The 17490-nt window shown below is 40.4% G+C and overlaps 1 protein-coding gene across 1 annotated transcript; it reads left to right on the top strand.

Annotated features, from left to right (window-relative positions):
- Positions 1-626: 626 nt before the first annotated feature.
- On the top strand, positions 627-15917 carry nlrx1 (NLR family member X1). Its single transcript, XM_044032685.1, has 12 exons — positions 627-805; positions 3719-3768; positions 5202-5314; positions 6051-6441; positions 8261-8492; positions 9062-10229; positions 10634-10817; positions 11237-11332; positions 12094-12180; positions 13396-13647; positions 14141-14342; positions 15448-15917. The coding sequence occupies exons 2-12, from the start codon at positions 3752-3754 to the stop codon at positions 15595-15597; spliced, it is 2892 nt and encodes a 963-aa protein (XP_043888620.1). The 5' UTR covers positions 627-805; positions 3719-3751; the 3' UTR covers positions 15598-15917.
- Positions 15918-17490: the final 1573 nt, after the last annotated feature.

Raw genomic sequence — 17490 nt, 5'->3', positions numbered from 1 at the left:
GAGGCTATTATGGCTACAAGGTCTGTGTGCTATTGTACTTACTCATTTAGTAAGTACAAGTGTGTGATTTCTTTAATTATTATTCTTTTTTTTTTTATATGAGGCGTCCTTATTTACTGGTAACAATATCCTTGAAATAAGTCATACAAACTATATAACAGATTAAAATAGAAACAAAGCAAGTCTATAATGATAACGCAGTTGCATAGTAATAAAACAAAGGTCGTCTGTAAAACAGTTATAGCATAGTCAATATTGTAAAGGCATTGTTATTGTTTATTTCTTATTATTTCAATTGCGGCAGTTGCAGCCAGGTGAATAACCTGCTAATGCTTTTATATTGAAGTTGTGTCTTTAAAGCCGGAGGCAACACTACCACGAATAAAAAGCATTTCCGTTTCGACCACACAGCCTTCAAAATAAAAGAGACTTTGCCGATTCATATAACCCACAGCATTTTGGGAGGTTTAACAACATGTTTGCGTTGTATAGGTGCTTATTATTTCACAGTAAACATAATTATGTGTGGTGACAGAGTGAAGTGCTCTGACGGCGCTTTATTTAGCAGCTGAGTCAGTCAGTTTCTAAATAAATAATGTAGGGTCCTGTTTTATTGTGAAAGTCTGGGCGGAGTTTCCCGCCTGTGTAGCGGAACGCGGAGTGAGCTCAGCTCAGCTGTGAGAGCAGCAGACATGTCAGTAACAGTCAGTGGAAACATTAACACGAAGACAGCAACAGCAGCACCAGCTCACAGTGAATGGGAGGAAGTCTGTGGTTTACCTGTTTGACTCAGGGAACCAGCACGGTAAGACTTTTATTTGAACCGCCAGCCTTAACCATGACCTCCATTTTAAGACATTTAAAGCAGAAGTAGGAAAGGAAACGGTGCAGTGAAAGTCTATTTGAGCGAACAGTCCTTTGACATATGTACAGTGTGAAGCTTAGTGCTGTAAACTTACTGTTCCTGCTCTGAACACAGTCATTCCCACTGAGTAAAGATGCTTGAATGTTTAAAACGCTATTTTAGAGCACTGAAAAATGAATACTGTACAGGTCATACAAAGACACTAAATAAGAATAACAGGATGAAATGAGTGAGGAACCTTTTGAAAATGATGAGAGGGCAGCCTCTTCATTCATTGATGGAACCATAGAATAGAGTTTAGAAGGACTGGTATCATTAGATACTCTGATTTAAAAGGAGGTTGCTTACGAGTACCAGCCTCTGACTCCATTGCAGTTTCAAACAATGATAAAAATCATTAGTGTTCTCCTCCATCTGCATCTTAAATAAGACTCATTCAAACACTTTTTGTTTTGCCCAAACGTAACATACATCAACTGGTATCATACACATAAGTTACAATAACGTCCACAAAAGAACAAACATAACAGAGCACTAAATATTGTTTGTATTTATGAATGACTTTTTAGTGAAAACCAGCAGCAGGAGGTGTGTAGAATCAGCCTTTTACTCCTCTCCATTTTAGTGCAACTCCATGGTCCTTTATAATCACATATTGACCAATACATTTTGTTCTCGGTAGTTTTTTTTATAAACACATAAAGCTTAAACTTCAAACTAAAGGGACCAAGCCCTCTTATATCATAAGTATAAACCCCCAGTTTCCTAAACCTTAAAGTTTCCGAGGCCATGTCCAGATTGTTTTCCATTTACATGAATGTAACACAACAAAGTGAACACAAGCAGATCACCATAACCAAGACATCTCATGTTGTGTTTCCATATAAACACCATATATCATTATATCAAGTCACAACAGAAGGCACCGGTTAACATTGTTAATCTCACTCTCCATGAGTCGCTGCAACTCGCCAAAGACATGACGGGACACAGAAAATAGTTTCACAGATTTGTCGAAAGAAAACGGCAGAAAACAAACTATAAAGACCCCAGCAGGAAGAGCATGTGTCCAGTGACTAACAGCATACAACAGCACAGGCTTCAGTTGGTGGAATATTATGTTCCATCTATACATTCAGTGAAATTAAATATGTGGATTTAGCGAGAAAGAATTTCATTCATTGTAAAAATCCATTTTGAAATCAAATGCGCTGAAAACATTAGTTTTCTAATAAAATGCTTGTTTGAACTCCACCCAAAGTAAAACATGCACGACAGAAGCTTTAATGTCCAGTTTGTGCCTCTGAAAAATCTGTGAAATTAATTCATTTATGTTGAATAAAACTGAACTGAATAAAATGTAACACAAACTGATAAGCCATTCAAAAGTGGGATTACGGAAGGAGTTGTAATGGTTTTTAATCTGACGGGAAGTTGATACCCATCAACTGCATTACGATACCAGAGGGAATTGTGTCTATAATAATATTAAATTCCTTAATTGTTGTGGGAATTTGATATTTTCTAAGGTGAATAGTTGCACAGTCGGTTTAACAAAACTAGGGCCCTCATGCAAGTTACTGAAAAGTCTTTTATGAAACTATAGAAAACTAGAATAAACACTTGGCCCCAACAATTCAAAGCAGCAACAGTGAACAAAATCCCTTCACTATGTAACAGGGAACAAGCGCAAACAACAACTGAACACATGAACGAACGGAGCTCGTTCATTACCATGGAGGGAAAGCAGAGGAGGAAGAAAGTAAAGATAAATATATTGTTTATTTCCATGTGAAGCACTAGTTTGACTGTGCTACCGCTATTTTTTGTACACATGTTTATATCCTTGCAGTGTTATAGAACATCGTTTTAGATGTCGCCCTGCTCCAACACACCTGATTCGAATGGTCAGCTCGTTATCAAGCTCTGCAGAAGCCTGATAACGAGCTGTTCATCTGAATCAGGTGTGATGGAGCGAGGCAACATCTGAAACATACAGGGCAGTGTGAATCAAATGCTTTATAAAAAAAATAAAGGAATACAATTAAACTATTAACAATATCATTAGAGTCTAATCAACCCAGCACCAACCTGATGTTGTTTACATTCTGTATCTTCCTCAAACATTTAGATTTGTCCAGAGATTCTGCAATTCTGTTTGCAAGTAGCATAAAAGTAGTTAACATTTTATAATCATCTTCCATTCTGGAAACAAGGTGATGAAAATGTGAGTTTCCTGGGAGAGTTGTTTTCAGTTCTGCTGTCACACTTTCACTTCTTCATGGGAGATACCACAGATGACCCAGCTTTCTGATAATATCGACCAATTTACTCTCAAATGAGTTTGCCGTGGTTTGACAATATTTATATTTATATTTGAGTGATTGAGTTTCACTTTTTTTTATCTTCAATATCTGCCAAATGAAAAGGATTTCAGCTCATTGTTTTTACACACTAGACTATCACTATTCAATTACAAACTGAGTTGGGCCAGACATTTTCTGCAGCCAGTAAGCAGCAGGTGATGACACATTTAAAACATGCATCAACAAGTGCATTTAAAAAATAATAAAATAATTAGTAATAACATTATTTTTGGTCAAACCTGTCCTTCGCACACCAAAAGGTGCACCATATTAGCATGTGACACACACTTCAAAACAGAATACAAAAGAACTAACAGTGCTATCAAACCTAATCACACTAGCGTAGGAATCTATAAGGGACAGTGAAAGTGTTTCTCTAGTTATTTCTTCACTTATATCTAAGAATATTCTTACGTTATTACCACGAAATGTTTTATCTCACCTATGTACCAGCTGCCTGACGCTGTGCACTAATTGTTCTCCACAGATCACTCCCTAGCTGACAGAGCAGAACACCAGGATGAGTTTACTTCACAGGTTGGTCACCTCCCTTTATTAATTAATACTGAGGTCAGTGTAAGGTTCAATGGCTCGTGGAGAATTTAGGGATCAGATGTTATGTTATGTCTTGTATTGTCCTGGAGAAAAAACGTCTTCCACACTTCATGTATTCTCACAACAACAATAACCCCATTGCACGTGCTGCCCACACTACACCGGAGTTTTGGAGCATCTAAAATAGGGTTGTTTGGAAATGCTTTTAGTCTGAAAAGTCCACTGTGTTTTAGTCAGTGCAGGCAACAACAGTGACCATTGGACTTGATAATGCAGTTCCCTGTATTTGCTTCCTGATTGCTTTATTATCAGTCATGACTCCACAATCAGTAGAAAAGTGCTGTTCACACTTTCAATTTTAGTTGTTTATTTTCCGAAATGAAATTATGAATGCAGGAAAAGGAGCAGGATACTTCAGTGCTTCATATAGACTCAACAAAAACGTGCTCTGTGTTGCGTTTTTGAAAGTTGATTGTAAAGTTACTGGGGAACATCTACTGAGAGCAGGAAACAAGGAAGCACTGAACTGTCAGATCAAGCTGTCGCAGCTGGTGAATAACAAAGCATCATAGTACGGCTGTAGCCTATGAATATAGCTGCTGATCCCGTCAGGCATTGACTGGAGTTTTGGGAAGAAGATGTTACATCATTCTTTGCAGCATTTCTCTTGAATTGATTTGCTTAATTCATTCCAGGTGGTGATGGTAATCTGCCACCAACAAGGTTTGATTATTAGGTGGTTTACTTTTAATTGTAATTGCAAATTGATAACAACCATGACATGTTGAAGAAACTGATGAAACTATAAATGTACAGTACACAAGAATTGACAAGAGACCTTTGACCAAATACCACATGCTCACTGTGGCTGACGTCCATATTGATCCTATACGGTGATGGGAAGAAAATGACCATTAGTAATTGTCATGTGTGGTTTTCCTCAGAGTAGAGAATGTCATCTATCAGTCTGAAAGTTCATTGGTGCGCTCATGTTTCATGTCACTGAGGAGAGGCCTCTCTCTGCACGCCTACTGAAAAAATCTCTTTTCATGTTGGTCCTTAAGTCCTTTTAAACCCAGGTGTTGAAACAGGTTCTCAGTTTTCCCTGAGGCCAGTCTGGCCTAAGTACAGATTTGCATAAATGTCAGTGCCTTCAAGGTATGTCATTATACCTGCTACAGCCTGCCCATGGTTTAGCCAGCAAATGTTCTCTGCTGTTGTTGTTGATGCTTTCTCACACAGCCACACCGTGTGAGGCTGGTTCAGGGCCAGTTTGAATAATCCATATTGTGACAGGAGTGAGTTGTTGACTGTAAATTAAAATAACCTTTCTCTATTGTTTTGGTGGAGTTTGCAATTTAGAACAAACTGCATTGACTGAACCAGTCTGTGTGTGTATGTGCTGTGTCTTCCAGACAGCTGAGTCAGGTGCTCACAGTATGGAGCTGGAAGAGGAGGCTGGACGTTCCTCTCTACCCAGCCGTCGGCCTTCACTTCAGGACCTTCTGCACTGCCGTGTCAGAAGCAGGTGCACAGTTTAGTGTTATCTAAGTCTAACCCTAACTCTAACCCATTTATGAAACCTGAACTTATGACCATACTAACATAAATACAGTCACTGTCACAGTGAATTGTGGCTCACTCTCAAGAATCATATAAATGTGCTAGAAATGACAATTACAGCATGGATGAAATAGTAGATGAATGAATTTGCAACACCAGTGCTATTTAAACCATTAGTTGTTCTAAAAGAGGCAATCCAACAAATGTCCCTTTCCACCCCCATTTAGTTTTTGATTGAAATGAATGTTAACAATCTGTGATGTAGAGGCAGGTATCCTGATCCTGAGTCAGATTGCAAACACTCTAAAAAAAAGATTGTTTATTCAACATGGGCATAAGAATTAGGCCAGTGTGGAAGAGCTTGATTCTGATGCTATTCTCTTAAAACACCATCAGGAGCTGACTCTCAATTAACTTGTCTGTATATAATATAAACCAAATTGAATATACGACCGTATATGTAATGCTCGTAAACCTTTTTCTAAGGATTTTAAAGTCTCAATTACTAGTTTCAGGATTCATATTGTGAATTATGGTCCATTTGTAGTCAGCCACACCATATGATTGACAGCTAGTACATTCCAATAGGTGGATGATATGGTTCCATGTATCTATAGAGGTTGTGGTAATATTGAGGGGTTTTTTTCTTCTGAAATCCTAATATTGTGTAATTACAACCTATTTTTTCTCTCTCACCATAGACCCCATCCAGATCCACAAAAATAAGCTTTTCCTCTGGTTCAGCCACCTTCCTCAGGAGGAGAAACAGTTTGGTGGCTACTTCAGCCCAGAGACCATGCACGTGGATCCACTCATCCTGGAGAGGAAGGCCGAGGAGAGGGCAGCGCTACTCAGCTCGCCTCCGCAAACCCGGCCACTCGCCAGCGACTCTGTGACTGTGGAAAAGCTGTTTGAGCACACTGATGGCTGGAGTGGTGGCCGCGGGGTCAACGTGTTGCTGTACGGGGCCGTGGGAACAGGTAAATCTACGGTGATCCGAAAGCTGGTGCTGGACTGGTGCAACGGAGCGACCCTGACACAGTTCAAACTTCTGGTGCCGTTTTCTTGTGAGGACCTCAGTCAGCTGTCAAAGTAAGATCTATATTTGTTTTTACAGTTTGTAGTTACTAGTATCTCAAATGTGTGATATCATTTGGAATCAGACTCTAAAATCGGTTTTCGTGCAGGCGGGGGAGCAACGTCCAATCAAAGATACTTCCTCTTCATAGTTAGGTCAATGGGTAAATGTCACAGCCATGTGACAGTTGCAGGTGTGGGCTAAATTGGTCACAGCAAAATGGAGCAACCATTTGACTTGTACTTGCCCGTCATAATATAACTCATACAGTTGCACTGAGCTATTCTTTCCAGCTAAACTGAAATGCAGTTTAACATATTAGAAGTCTCTTACCCGTTCTTGTTCCTTTCATTTACTTAATATTTCAAAACTCAGATCTTTTATATCTTGCCATGAACTAGAGATGATGATTCATGCTTTTATTTAATTCCGGGCTGAGCTATTATAATGCCCATTTCACCTCTCAGTAACACATCATTAAACCACCTACAAATGACGTAACATGCTGCCACAAGGCTTTTAACCAGGTCCAGAAGGTCTCGAATTACTCTGATCATATATTCATGACACTGGCTCGCCATGAACTGAAAACCTGCTTGTTTAAACAGGTTTTTATCACCGCAAGCGTTTTAGTGCCTGTTTATCTTGTATGTTGTCAGTGTTTACCTTTTTGTTTTTAATTGTTTTTGTATGACCTTGTTTTTCATGTGTCATATTGAATTTTTGTGACACACCTTGTTTCTGTGAAAGTTGTTACGCTAAATAAGGAACAACAGGAGTGATACATTACAGCTGTGTGGTATGACCTGTTTTTTTTATAGTGCTTTTCTAGTCTGGATGACCACTCGAAGCTGCTTTACACCACAGTTTTGCCATTCATTCACAGTGCACCTATCAAACGCAACTTGAGATCAAGTGACTTGTCAAGGACAACCCGCTTCACCCCTTCAGCTACAAGCATATAAATACAGCACTACAAAGACATCAAGAAGTGTATAATTACAGTTCTGATGATTGACAGGCTTTGTAGCCTCTTTTGTAACTCACTGTCACAGAAAAATGTTAAGACTCATTCGCTGACCTCTGGGAAAACTCAAAAACGAGTTTGAACCTGACACAGATACAGTGTAACGCAGGTGCATTACACGTCACAGTCAAACATTCACATGTATGCAGCACAGGGAGACACAGAAGCTCTGTGCCTTTTAGAGACGTGGCTGTGGGCAACCACGTCTCTTTCCTGAGTGGCGCTTATCAGTTGTGCCTTGTCCACCAGCTGTGAATGAACACTTCAGTTTCACTTCAGTTTTTACTGTATAGATGCGGCTCTCGATCGCATCTATACAGTACTGTCGATCTTAGGAACAGCACCGCTGATCGCCAGCGGCGCGCGGTGCTGTTCCTAAGTATCCATGTGTCGGAGGTCTGTCAGCGGGCGTACTTCACCAGCCGCCTGCTGCAGCAGAGTGGAGAGAGTGCACACAACTATGGCGCTCAGGAACTTATGCCGTGTTGATATTGTCAGAGAACTAGTGGAGGGAGGGGGAGACGAATGGAGCTGTAAAGCGCTGTAAAGCGGACAAATCAGAAACCCCCTGGAAGAAGTGGGTGTGTGTTTGCCTGTGTCTCATTTGCATATAGAAGGACCATGCACGAAAACCGAGCGTTCTGAAAGGGTAGCGGGTTTAGCAGGGTTATTGAACTGCTATGATGCTTCATCCTTATGGTATTTTGACCAAGGCATGTCACTGACATGTTCATTCAACACCAGGGAACTATTTTAATGGGGGAAATAGGGTATAATATGTCCCCTTTAATGTTTGTCCCATACAGGGTTGCTTCCTTGAGGGATCTGGTTGGTAGGAAGTATCTCCACCTGAGAAAACACCCTCTGTTAAGTGGAGAAGGGGACCAGGCCAAGGACGTGCTCTTCCTCTTCAATGGGATGGAGAAGATGAAACTGGACTTCCGGATTGGCTCCTCTGAGCTCTGCAGTGACCCTATTGAGGGGCTGCCTCCAAATGTAGTGGTGGTGAACCTGCTGAGAAAATACCTGCTGCCTGAGGTTAGAAACACATCTTAGTGTCTCTAAACACTCTACAAATTGTTTAAGATCTCAAAGGAAAAAACTAAAATGTGACAAATACATTCCCATTTGTTGGTAGAAGATAGTACACTTGTACTGCTACAAGCAGGCTGGGTACCAGCCTTTTCCCAAAAGCCTCAGAATGATTGCAAATTTTTGCAGGCATTTTATTTTAGCTTTCAGCACAGTCATCTTTTTTGTCCTCTTTGTTGTGCGACTAACAATTATTTTCATTATTGACTAATCTGTTGTGTTTTTTCTTAATTAATTTAGTCGTTTAGTCCTTAAAATGTCCCAAAAAATCATGGAAGAGGTTTCTTTCGTCCATAGTTTTGATGGGTCTGACTGTTGTTACTGAATAATTGGTCAGTTAATCATCGTAGCACAGATTTTCTATTTTAATATCAGTTGCCTGACTTCATTTATTCCTCAGGGACATGCTATTCTGTAGCCAAAGAAAAATGGCGATCAAAAAGTTAAAATTCTGTTGTGTTAATGTGATATTTGTGATTGGCAGTCAGAAAGTGTTTGTGTTGTATGTTTCTCAGGCCAGCATCTTGGTCACCACCAGGCTGTCTGCCCTGGACCGTGTCCCTCAGAAGTATGTGAGTCGCTATGCACAGATTTGTGGCTTCAGTGACCCAGACCGTCAGCGGGCGTACTTCACCAGCCGCCTGCTACAGCAGAGTGGAGAGAGTGCACACAACTATGGCGCTCAGGAACTTATAGAGCTGCTTTACCTCAACCTTCAGAGAGAAAGCCAACTGGCCGCAGCCTGCTTCCTGCCCTCTTACTGCTGGCTCACATGTGCCACCTTACACTTCCTTCATTTTACAGATGCCAAGGCACCCATCCGCACGCTCACTGGCATATATACCAGTTTCCTCAGACTGAACTTTGGGGGTGAGGTGTTGGGCTCAGGAACGGCGACAAATGTGCCCCTTCAGGAGCAAAACAGTTCTTTGATGTTGTATGTAGTCCGAACAGTCGGCAAACTGGCATTTGACGGTGTGACGTTCAAGCGTACGTCGTTCTCAGAAGACGAACTGGAACAGTGGATTGGAGGGAAGACCAAGACGGACGAGGAGCTCCGTCAGTTGGCCATGTTCCGGACTGATGTGCTGGACTTCTTCTTGGCTCCTTGTGTAGAGCGTAGTAAGGATTTGCCCGACTCTCTCATCGAGAATGATCAGTGTCGGTACGTATTTGCAGTTCCGGCCATGCAAGAGTACCTTGCAGCTCTCTACGTGGTTTTGGGAGAGAACAAATCAGCTCTGGAAAAGATGACCAAGCAGGTGTCAGTTGCAATTGGTCAGGCAGGTGAGGATGTCAGTGCCCTATTCAACATCCTGTCAAAATTCATCCCCCTCCGAATATTTGCTGTGTTCAATCTCCTCAAGCTTTTTCCAAAGCTCTATGAGAAAATCAGCAGCCGCAATCGAGGCAGCATCGCCAAAACGATGGCATCTGAGATGTTTCGCACTGAGGACAGCTACAACGAAGATGTCCTGGATCAGGTGGAGCAGAGCCTTCTGGGAGTCCACGGCCCTCAGCCAAAGCAGTTTTGTGAAAAACAGCCTTTTGAGCTATACCCCATCTTCATGGGTGGACTTTTGCACTATGGTAACCGCACCCTTCTCCAGCAACTTGGCTGCAACATCCAGAGCACCACAGTGGTCCAGATCACTAAAGCCCTGAGGAAGTACCTTGTCAGGGGTAATGTTTATATTCTTTGTTCGGTCTTTTTCACTCTCTTAATCCTGGGAAATCCTCCTGGATTTAGAAGTTCTGTGACATGACCCCAAACCCTGCGAGGGCCAAAATCATGTTCACGTGTTTTAAGAAGTAATCAGCAAATGTATTTATTGTACTTTTAAGTCTAATGCACACAGACATAGACTCTGTTGAATTGAACTCTTGACTCTAGGGTTGTTTACTGCACCCTCTGCAGGACAAAGCTGAAATTACATGAGAATATCTGATGCAGTTTGAACTCAAGAAACAAGAAATCAGTCATTTGCTTGTAACCAAATCTACAAATCGTGCATTTCTGTCCTTAGTTACATTCTTTCTGAGACATAAAGCTGTATGGATAACAATGATATCTTATATAATGGCAGAGCTCAGCAAGCCACAGCCACCAGAGGAGTTGATGGATCTGCTGGTCCTTCTGTATGAGTTCCAGAACCCCAGACTGACAGCGGAGGTTTTGGCCTCAATCAGAAGCATCCGCCTCACCAACATTCGCATGACGTCACTCAAATGCTTCATACTGAGCTCTGTGCTCTCATGCACCCCAGCAAGGTACCGCATGTTTGAAAACTAGGTTGCAACATGTCATAGTTACATAGTCTATGTCAAGGACATTAATGTTCACACATTATCATCACTTTGGTTTATGACAGAAATACTATTGGCCCAAAATAAGTGATGTTCATTAAATGAGTAGTTCTTTAAATCTTCAGAATTTTACAAGCCCCTTAAAAAAAACCTGCAGCAACAATGACTGTCTTATTATCCTCAGCCTACTTTGTTTTCACCTGATAAACAGTCATGCCAAACAACAATGTTTGCATTTTGTGGGTTATTGTTGGACAAGTATTGATAATTTGACGCATTAGTAGAATTTGTCGACAAACATCCACTGGAGATTGAATGATGCAGTGTAGCGTGATTTTTCAGTTGCCGATCTTTCAGCTGTGTCGTGGTGTTCCTGCTTGTAGTTATCGCCTCCAAGAGATGGACCTGTCCTCTTGTCTGCTGACTCATGAGATTCTGACGATCCTGTGCCCTGCCTTCAGACACACACGTAACCTCAGGTGAGACAAAACCTATTTTTCTCCCACTGACAAAGGATAGAAATGAAGTCCTTTCTGCATGATGCTAAACATTCCGTCTGCTGTAACTTCTACTACAAGGTGTACTAAGAACTTACCAATAATCATTCAACACTCCAGTCTTTCTTGTGCTGTAGGAACACAGTTGTCTCAAATATCACAATTCGCAGGACCCTGTCATTTGTCCATATTTTCTTATTTTGTTGTGAGGAATGTGTCTGTGCTGTGTGTGAGCAGATGGCCTATAAGTCTGGATCACGGTACACTATTTTCAGCCAGTGTTTTCGTGGTCTTGCAAGTCACAGACAAAAACCACTGATTGTCACATGACTGGCTGTTTCAATGTGCTATGTGTGAACTCTTAAAAGATGCAATTGAAGTAGCTTGCCACTGCATCCTCAATAAATACAACAAGGTCACTGCTTTACCTGCTGACAAGCCTGCTCTGTGTCTGTCAGATTCAAATGTGAAGGTTAGCTATGTAATTTTACCTTCTGTCATTGTGCTTTTTTCTGGTCTCTGTCCCTCCGACCTTCAGCTGTAGTTTAAGTTTTAAGATTATAGCACAAAATAAGCACTTTGATAAAACTATGATTTGATTTTATGGAGTGTTATTTAATCGGCTTGCATCTTCTAAAACTAAGTCGTTGACAGTAACACGTTGGAAGAGAGCATGTATACAGACTGGCATGTGTTTGCTGTGTGTAGTGAATGTTGTTGCTGCCTGTTTTTGTTGTCCTCAGTCTGCAGTTTAACAGCCTGGGTCCTGAGTCCTGCATCGCCCTGAGAGATTTGCTTCTAGACCCCAAGAGTTCTATTGAATCCCTACAGTAAGAGTACTCTTCCATTCTTATCTTTAACGTTTTAGCTTCCGTGTCCAAGAGAATCCTCATCTCACTGTCCTGCTGATTCTTAATGTGCAATACTCAGATTTTAATTAAATACAGGCAGATTGACAATGATAAAATATAAGAACTCTGGACAAAGCAATGGCTCGCTATCAATATCACGACCTTGAGTGTCTACCAATACTAATATCAGTCTTATAAAGTCTCTTTAAATCTATTAAACAGCTAAGCTGTTAATACATCTGTGCTAATGCATTTACCACATAACCAGAAACTTCAACTATGTTACACATCTTCTACTACAAGAAGGGAAAAAACATCCCACAACATGATTCCTTTATTCCATGGTATTTAAGCAAAGAAACATTATAGGATTTTACTTTGGTGTTTTTCCGATGCTCAGATACTGATTATGGGATTAGCTTGTCTCTATTCTGGACACAGCTGTCTAATGTGATGATGAACCAGGGAGGAACTAGAGCAGAAATTAACTGCGGGTTCCTTCTTTAACTGTGGCTCCCTCCACTCTGTGTGTGACTGAGAAATGAGAAACAGATTCAACTGAGGATGGTGGAAAATTAAGCGAGAGAGAAATACCCTGATTGTTAGTCCCTTATATAAACAACAACAAACAACAACATCCGGTGATCCTACACTTCCCATACTGAACTAAAATATCATTCACACACCACGTTTCTAGTTTCTAACACAGGCCTCTTTTCAAGAATGGCATTTTCTGATGCTCCCTCAGAACTAGAGCTGCAACTAACGATTATTTTCATAATCGATTAATCTGTTGATTATCTTCTCGATTAATCGTTTGGTCCATAAAATGTCAGAAAACCTTAAAAAATGTTGATCGGTGTTCATTTAACCTGGAAATGATTATGTCCACAAACTAAAATGATTAACTTTCAATCGTTTCTTTGTTATCCAGAACAAAGAAATGAAGAAAATATTGACATTTAAGAAGCTTAAACAATGGGAAATCTTGTTTTATTCTTGAAAAAAGCTTCAAACCGATTGTCGATTTAATTTAGTAATTGATTAATAATCGATTGATTGTTTCAGCTCTACTCCACAGCAAACCTGTGTTCACACAGGCTGGTGTGCGTGAACAAAACCCATAAAGGCGTAACATTAACAATTAAATGTCAGTCATAGACAAATGTGTCATCATTCCACTGTTCTCCCCAGACTCTGTGATAACCCTCTACTGGATTCAGGAGTCAGTACCCTGCTGGAGGCCCTGCCAGGGAACCAGTCCCTGACACATTTGTCCCTTATGCACACTGGACTGGGGGACAAGGCAGCACTGGAGCTGGCTGAGAGAATCCAGCAGCACACTGGACTCCAGGAGCTCAATGTGGCCTATAACAACATCGGAGACAATGCTGCTCTGGCTCTGGTGGACGCCTGCAGGGAGCACCCCAGCATTCACACTGTGCAGTAAGCAGCTATTTACCATCAGGCTTGTTTTTGATTGCATTTTAAATATTGCTTTTTGAGGTTTTTAAGCTTGAGGGAGGTGGAAAAGCTGGCTTATTGACAAAAAGAGTTTCAGTGCATTAATGTTTAGAATTATGGCGATTCAAAGATCCCTCCCACTTTGCTGAACTGTAGAAATAGCAGAAATGGTGGACACAGTGGTTGTGGTGAGGAATGTGTGGACTGATAAGGAAACTACCGCACTTACTACAAGAAGCAATATGATCGCAACGTTGAATTCAAGAAGCAACTTGACAGCTGTGGGTGCTCTTTATCTGTGTTATCAGGTTGTACCTTGTTATCCGTCTGTGGTGACACAGACTCTCTCCAACTGCTCTACAGCAGTGGATGGAAACATATAATGGACTTTTTGTACATTCAGTTACAAAGAATTAAAGCTAACATTTGATAAATCACATAGAACTCAGCAACATGTCTTTCTTTCTGTGTCTAGCTTGTACCTGAACTCCCTCAGTGACGTGGGGAAACAGTCGCTGTATGTGCGAGGTGTTCCCCAGAGCAACGGCCGGAAGGTCAAGGTCCTTGCTTCAGTTACCGAAGGCTCCGACATTTCCGAGGACTGGCACCCCATCCTCGGTGTGATCAGAGAGAACGCCAAATCCTGGGACCGCCAACGTGTCAAGCAGCAGCTTCAGGTACTGGTCACTGAAAGAGAACATATACAGTATATTACTGTTACTATTGTAAAGTTATAGTCTAGTGAGGGTATTCTAAGTAGATGAAGTCATTATGTCATGTTATGATCAAAGTTTTTTGTTTTGGTAGCAACTGCAGGTTTGTGTTGTTGCATTTATATAAGGGCTGTTCATTATTAGGAGAACATGTTGGGATGATGATATGACTGGCTTTAACAAATACTGTTGATGCCTTTCATGGTGAACCCAGAGTAGCCTATGCAGACTTTACAATTTCCAGTAGGTGGGTCGCAGTAGAATTTTAGGAAAGTGTGGCATATTGTGCCATAACTCTTTTGCAATATTCATATTTTGTGAATGTCGATGTTGTGATGATGGTCACTTTTTGGATATATTATTGTGTAGCCTTGCATTTAAATGCACTTGTGTCCATACTTGTTGGCCCCAATTCAGTTTTATTTGCCTAGCGCCGAGTCACAACATACATTATCTCAAGGTACATAGACAACATCATCGAGAGCAGAGAAACCCTACAATTCACACAATGAGAGAAGAAATCTCTGACAGAACCAGACCCAAAGATGTGCAGCCATCTGCCTCGACCGGTTGGGGTGAAAGGAAAAATGCGGGACAGAAGGTAGAGACAGAAGAAAGAGACAGTTGTATCAAGTTATAAGTTTAGACAAGACAGTTCTGAGTCAGTGATGTTTAAAAAGCAAGATGGTCTATTTTAGCAGAATTTCAAAATCTTAAATACACAATTGCTCATTTCACTTAGATGTCGAGCAAATTTCATTTTAGATTCTCCATAAAATGTTAACAATATGCTGTGGTTTTGTAAAAAAGTGTCACCTGATTAAACAGGTGAAAATATCACATCTCTATATGATTGTTTAATACAGGGTTTAGTACAATTCCATCCAGAGGAGAAGGGCTGTTTGTTAGATGAACTTAAAAAGTAGTGGCTCCTAAGAAGTAGCTGCACGGTCCTCTGCCTGAGGACAGCTGTATCAGTGCCATGTCCAGTGTGAACACACACACATATGAACAGTGTCTGCATGAGCTCCACTGTCATGAAGCAGTCACCTGGTCTGTCTGTGTGCAGGTGTTCCTCAGGGATCTGGAGTGGGGCCGTCAGCAGCAGCAGAGTCTCTGGAAGAGGCTGCACTTCCGCAGAGTGGAGAAGGGAGTCAGAAAGACTTTGCGGATGCTGGAGAGGGACATTAAACCGCCATCCTCAGGGTACAACAGGTAGAATAATGAATAAATATAATACAGGTGAAAGAACAATCTCCAGCCAAGCAATACAGATTCAGTATTAAGTGCATAGTATTAGGAGATGACTACATTCTGTAATATTTGGAAAGTATTTTTTTTTTCTTTGTGCGTTCTCACACACAGTCTTCCAGCAGCCGATGAATTATACAATGCAAAAAAAGACATGCTGTAAATGTTATAATCATGAAATAATGATGATGCTTTGTTTTGATTGTTGTTTTGCCTGTTGACTGTCTACATTAACATCCTCTCACAAGTGTGGCAATAAAATAAAATGGAGGGAGTTTCCGATTGAAAGTACGACCTCATGCTTCATTTCATATGAAGAAGAGAAACTGAAACACAGCAGAGCCATAAGAACTAAAGAATATCATCCTACACACTTTAAATGATCAATATTGCAAGAAGAATTTCGAAAGAAAATGAATTATGAGTAAATTTTACAGGCACAGAAGTGTTGGCGACCAAACCTCGGGTCTACCAGCCATCTGCACTTACACTGAGAGACCACCAGGGTGTGTCCTTCCTTTCACTATACATACGTATACAGTGCATCAAATATTATTTTTTTAAATAAAATACTTCTTATTTCGGGTCAGTTTGTATAAATTATATCAAATCATTAAAGGTATATTGATTTGAAGTCTTAAATATACATTCTATGAATATAAAATAATACGAATATATTTGACATTTGATTGAAACTTCGATCATTAGGGCTATGGTACCATCTCAAGACAACTGTGTATTGATTAAATTGGCCACTGATTACAGAAATGTGTAACTATTAATCTATTGCAGGGTTTCTCAGTCCTGGTCCTTGATAGGAGACTGAAGTTCCTATGTGAAAAGAACTATTTTGATGGGGTTTTTTTTTATTAAATCTTTATTTTGAACAGAGTATTTTGACCTTTGGTTTGCTGTGCTGGGGGAACAAACTAGATTAGATTAATAAAATGGGTGGGATCAAATCAGGTATATTTGTATACCACCAAATCAGAACATATTTTACGTAGTAATACAGAGAGCAAGAGTGGAGAAAAACAAACGCCAGTCCAAACCTACAGCTCCATCCTGGATTAACTGCAGCAGTCATATGAACATCTGCCTGCCTGCAGACTGAGTCCCGTCTCATGGGGATATAAACTAATACATGTTAATCACCCATTCAGAGTTTGATTTTCAAGTTCTTGCTTCACAAACACATGACTTTCCATGATTTGACTATTGAAATATTTACTCCCATGCTGCTTTGCATCAGCTGTGGATCAGTCGTCTTGGCTGTGGTGGTAAGTCGCTTGTCTTTGTGTTGTTTTGAAGTCTTTGAGCTCCTTTTTTAGAATGCAGTTGCTAATTTACATGACTCTGGTCCTAAATATCTTCTAGTTTTCTCCTTGTTTCATTGATGTCCACAGTTTATTTTTGACTTAAAGCAGCAACAACAGCCACCATTTAGGCAAAACAGATCATGACTGACAGCATTTTAAACTAGGATGAGATATTAGTAAGACATTTTGACTAAAATGTGGACTTGACGGTGTTGCTGAATGATGATAAGTCAGGTAATGCGGGTCATTAACTCACTCTGATGTATGGGGGACCAAAACTGCCAAAATTAAAACAAAAAACAGTAATTAAATACTGGAGTAAATAGGAAAATGCATGCAGTTCAGTGATTTAAAAAAGAGGCTATTTCTGTGTTTCTACATTTAGTTGTGCACTGCTCATTTATTAATTTATGCATGTATTTCAACAAGTATTTAATTGAATTCACAACATCTATTACATCAGGGCACTTTACATCATAATAAGGTGGATGTAGCACATAGTCTACATATATAAATTCATGCTGAACTATATCAATGAATGA

This window comes from Solea senegalensis, linkage group LG8 (genome assembly GCF_019176455.1).
Source record: "Solea senegalensis isolate Sse05_10M linkage group LG8, IFAPA_SoseM_1, whole genome shotgun sequence".
NCBI lineage: Eukaryota > Metazoa > Chordata > Actinopteri > Pleuronectiformes > Soleidae > Solea > Solea senegalensis.
This window is presented reverse-complemented; position numbering and strand designations above follow the sequence as displayed.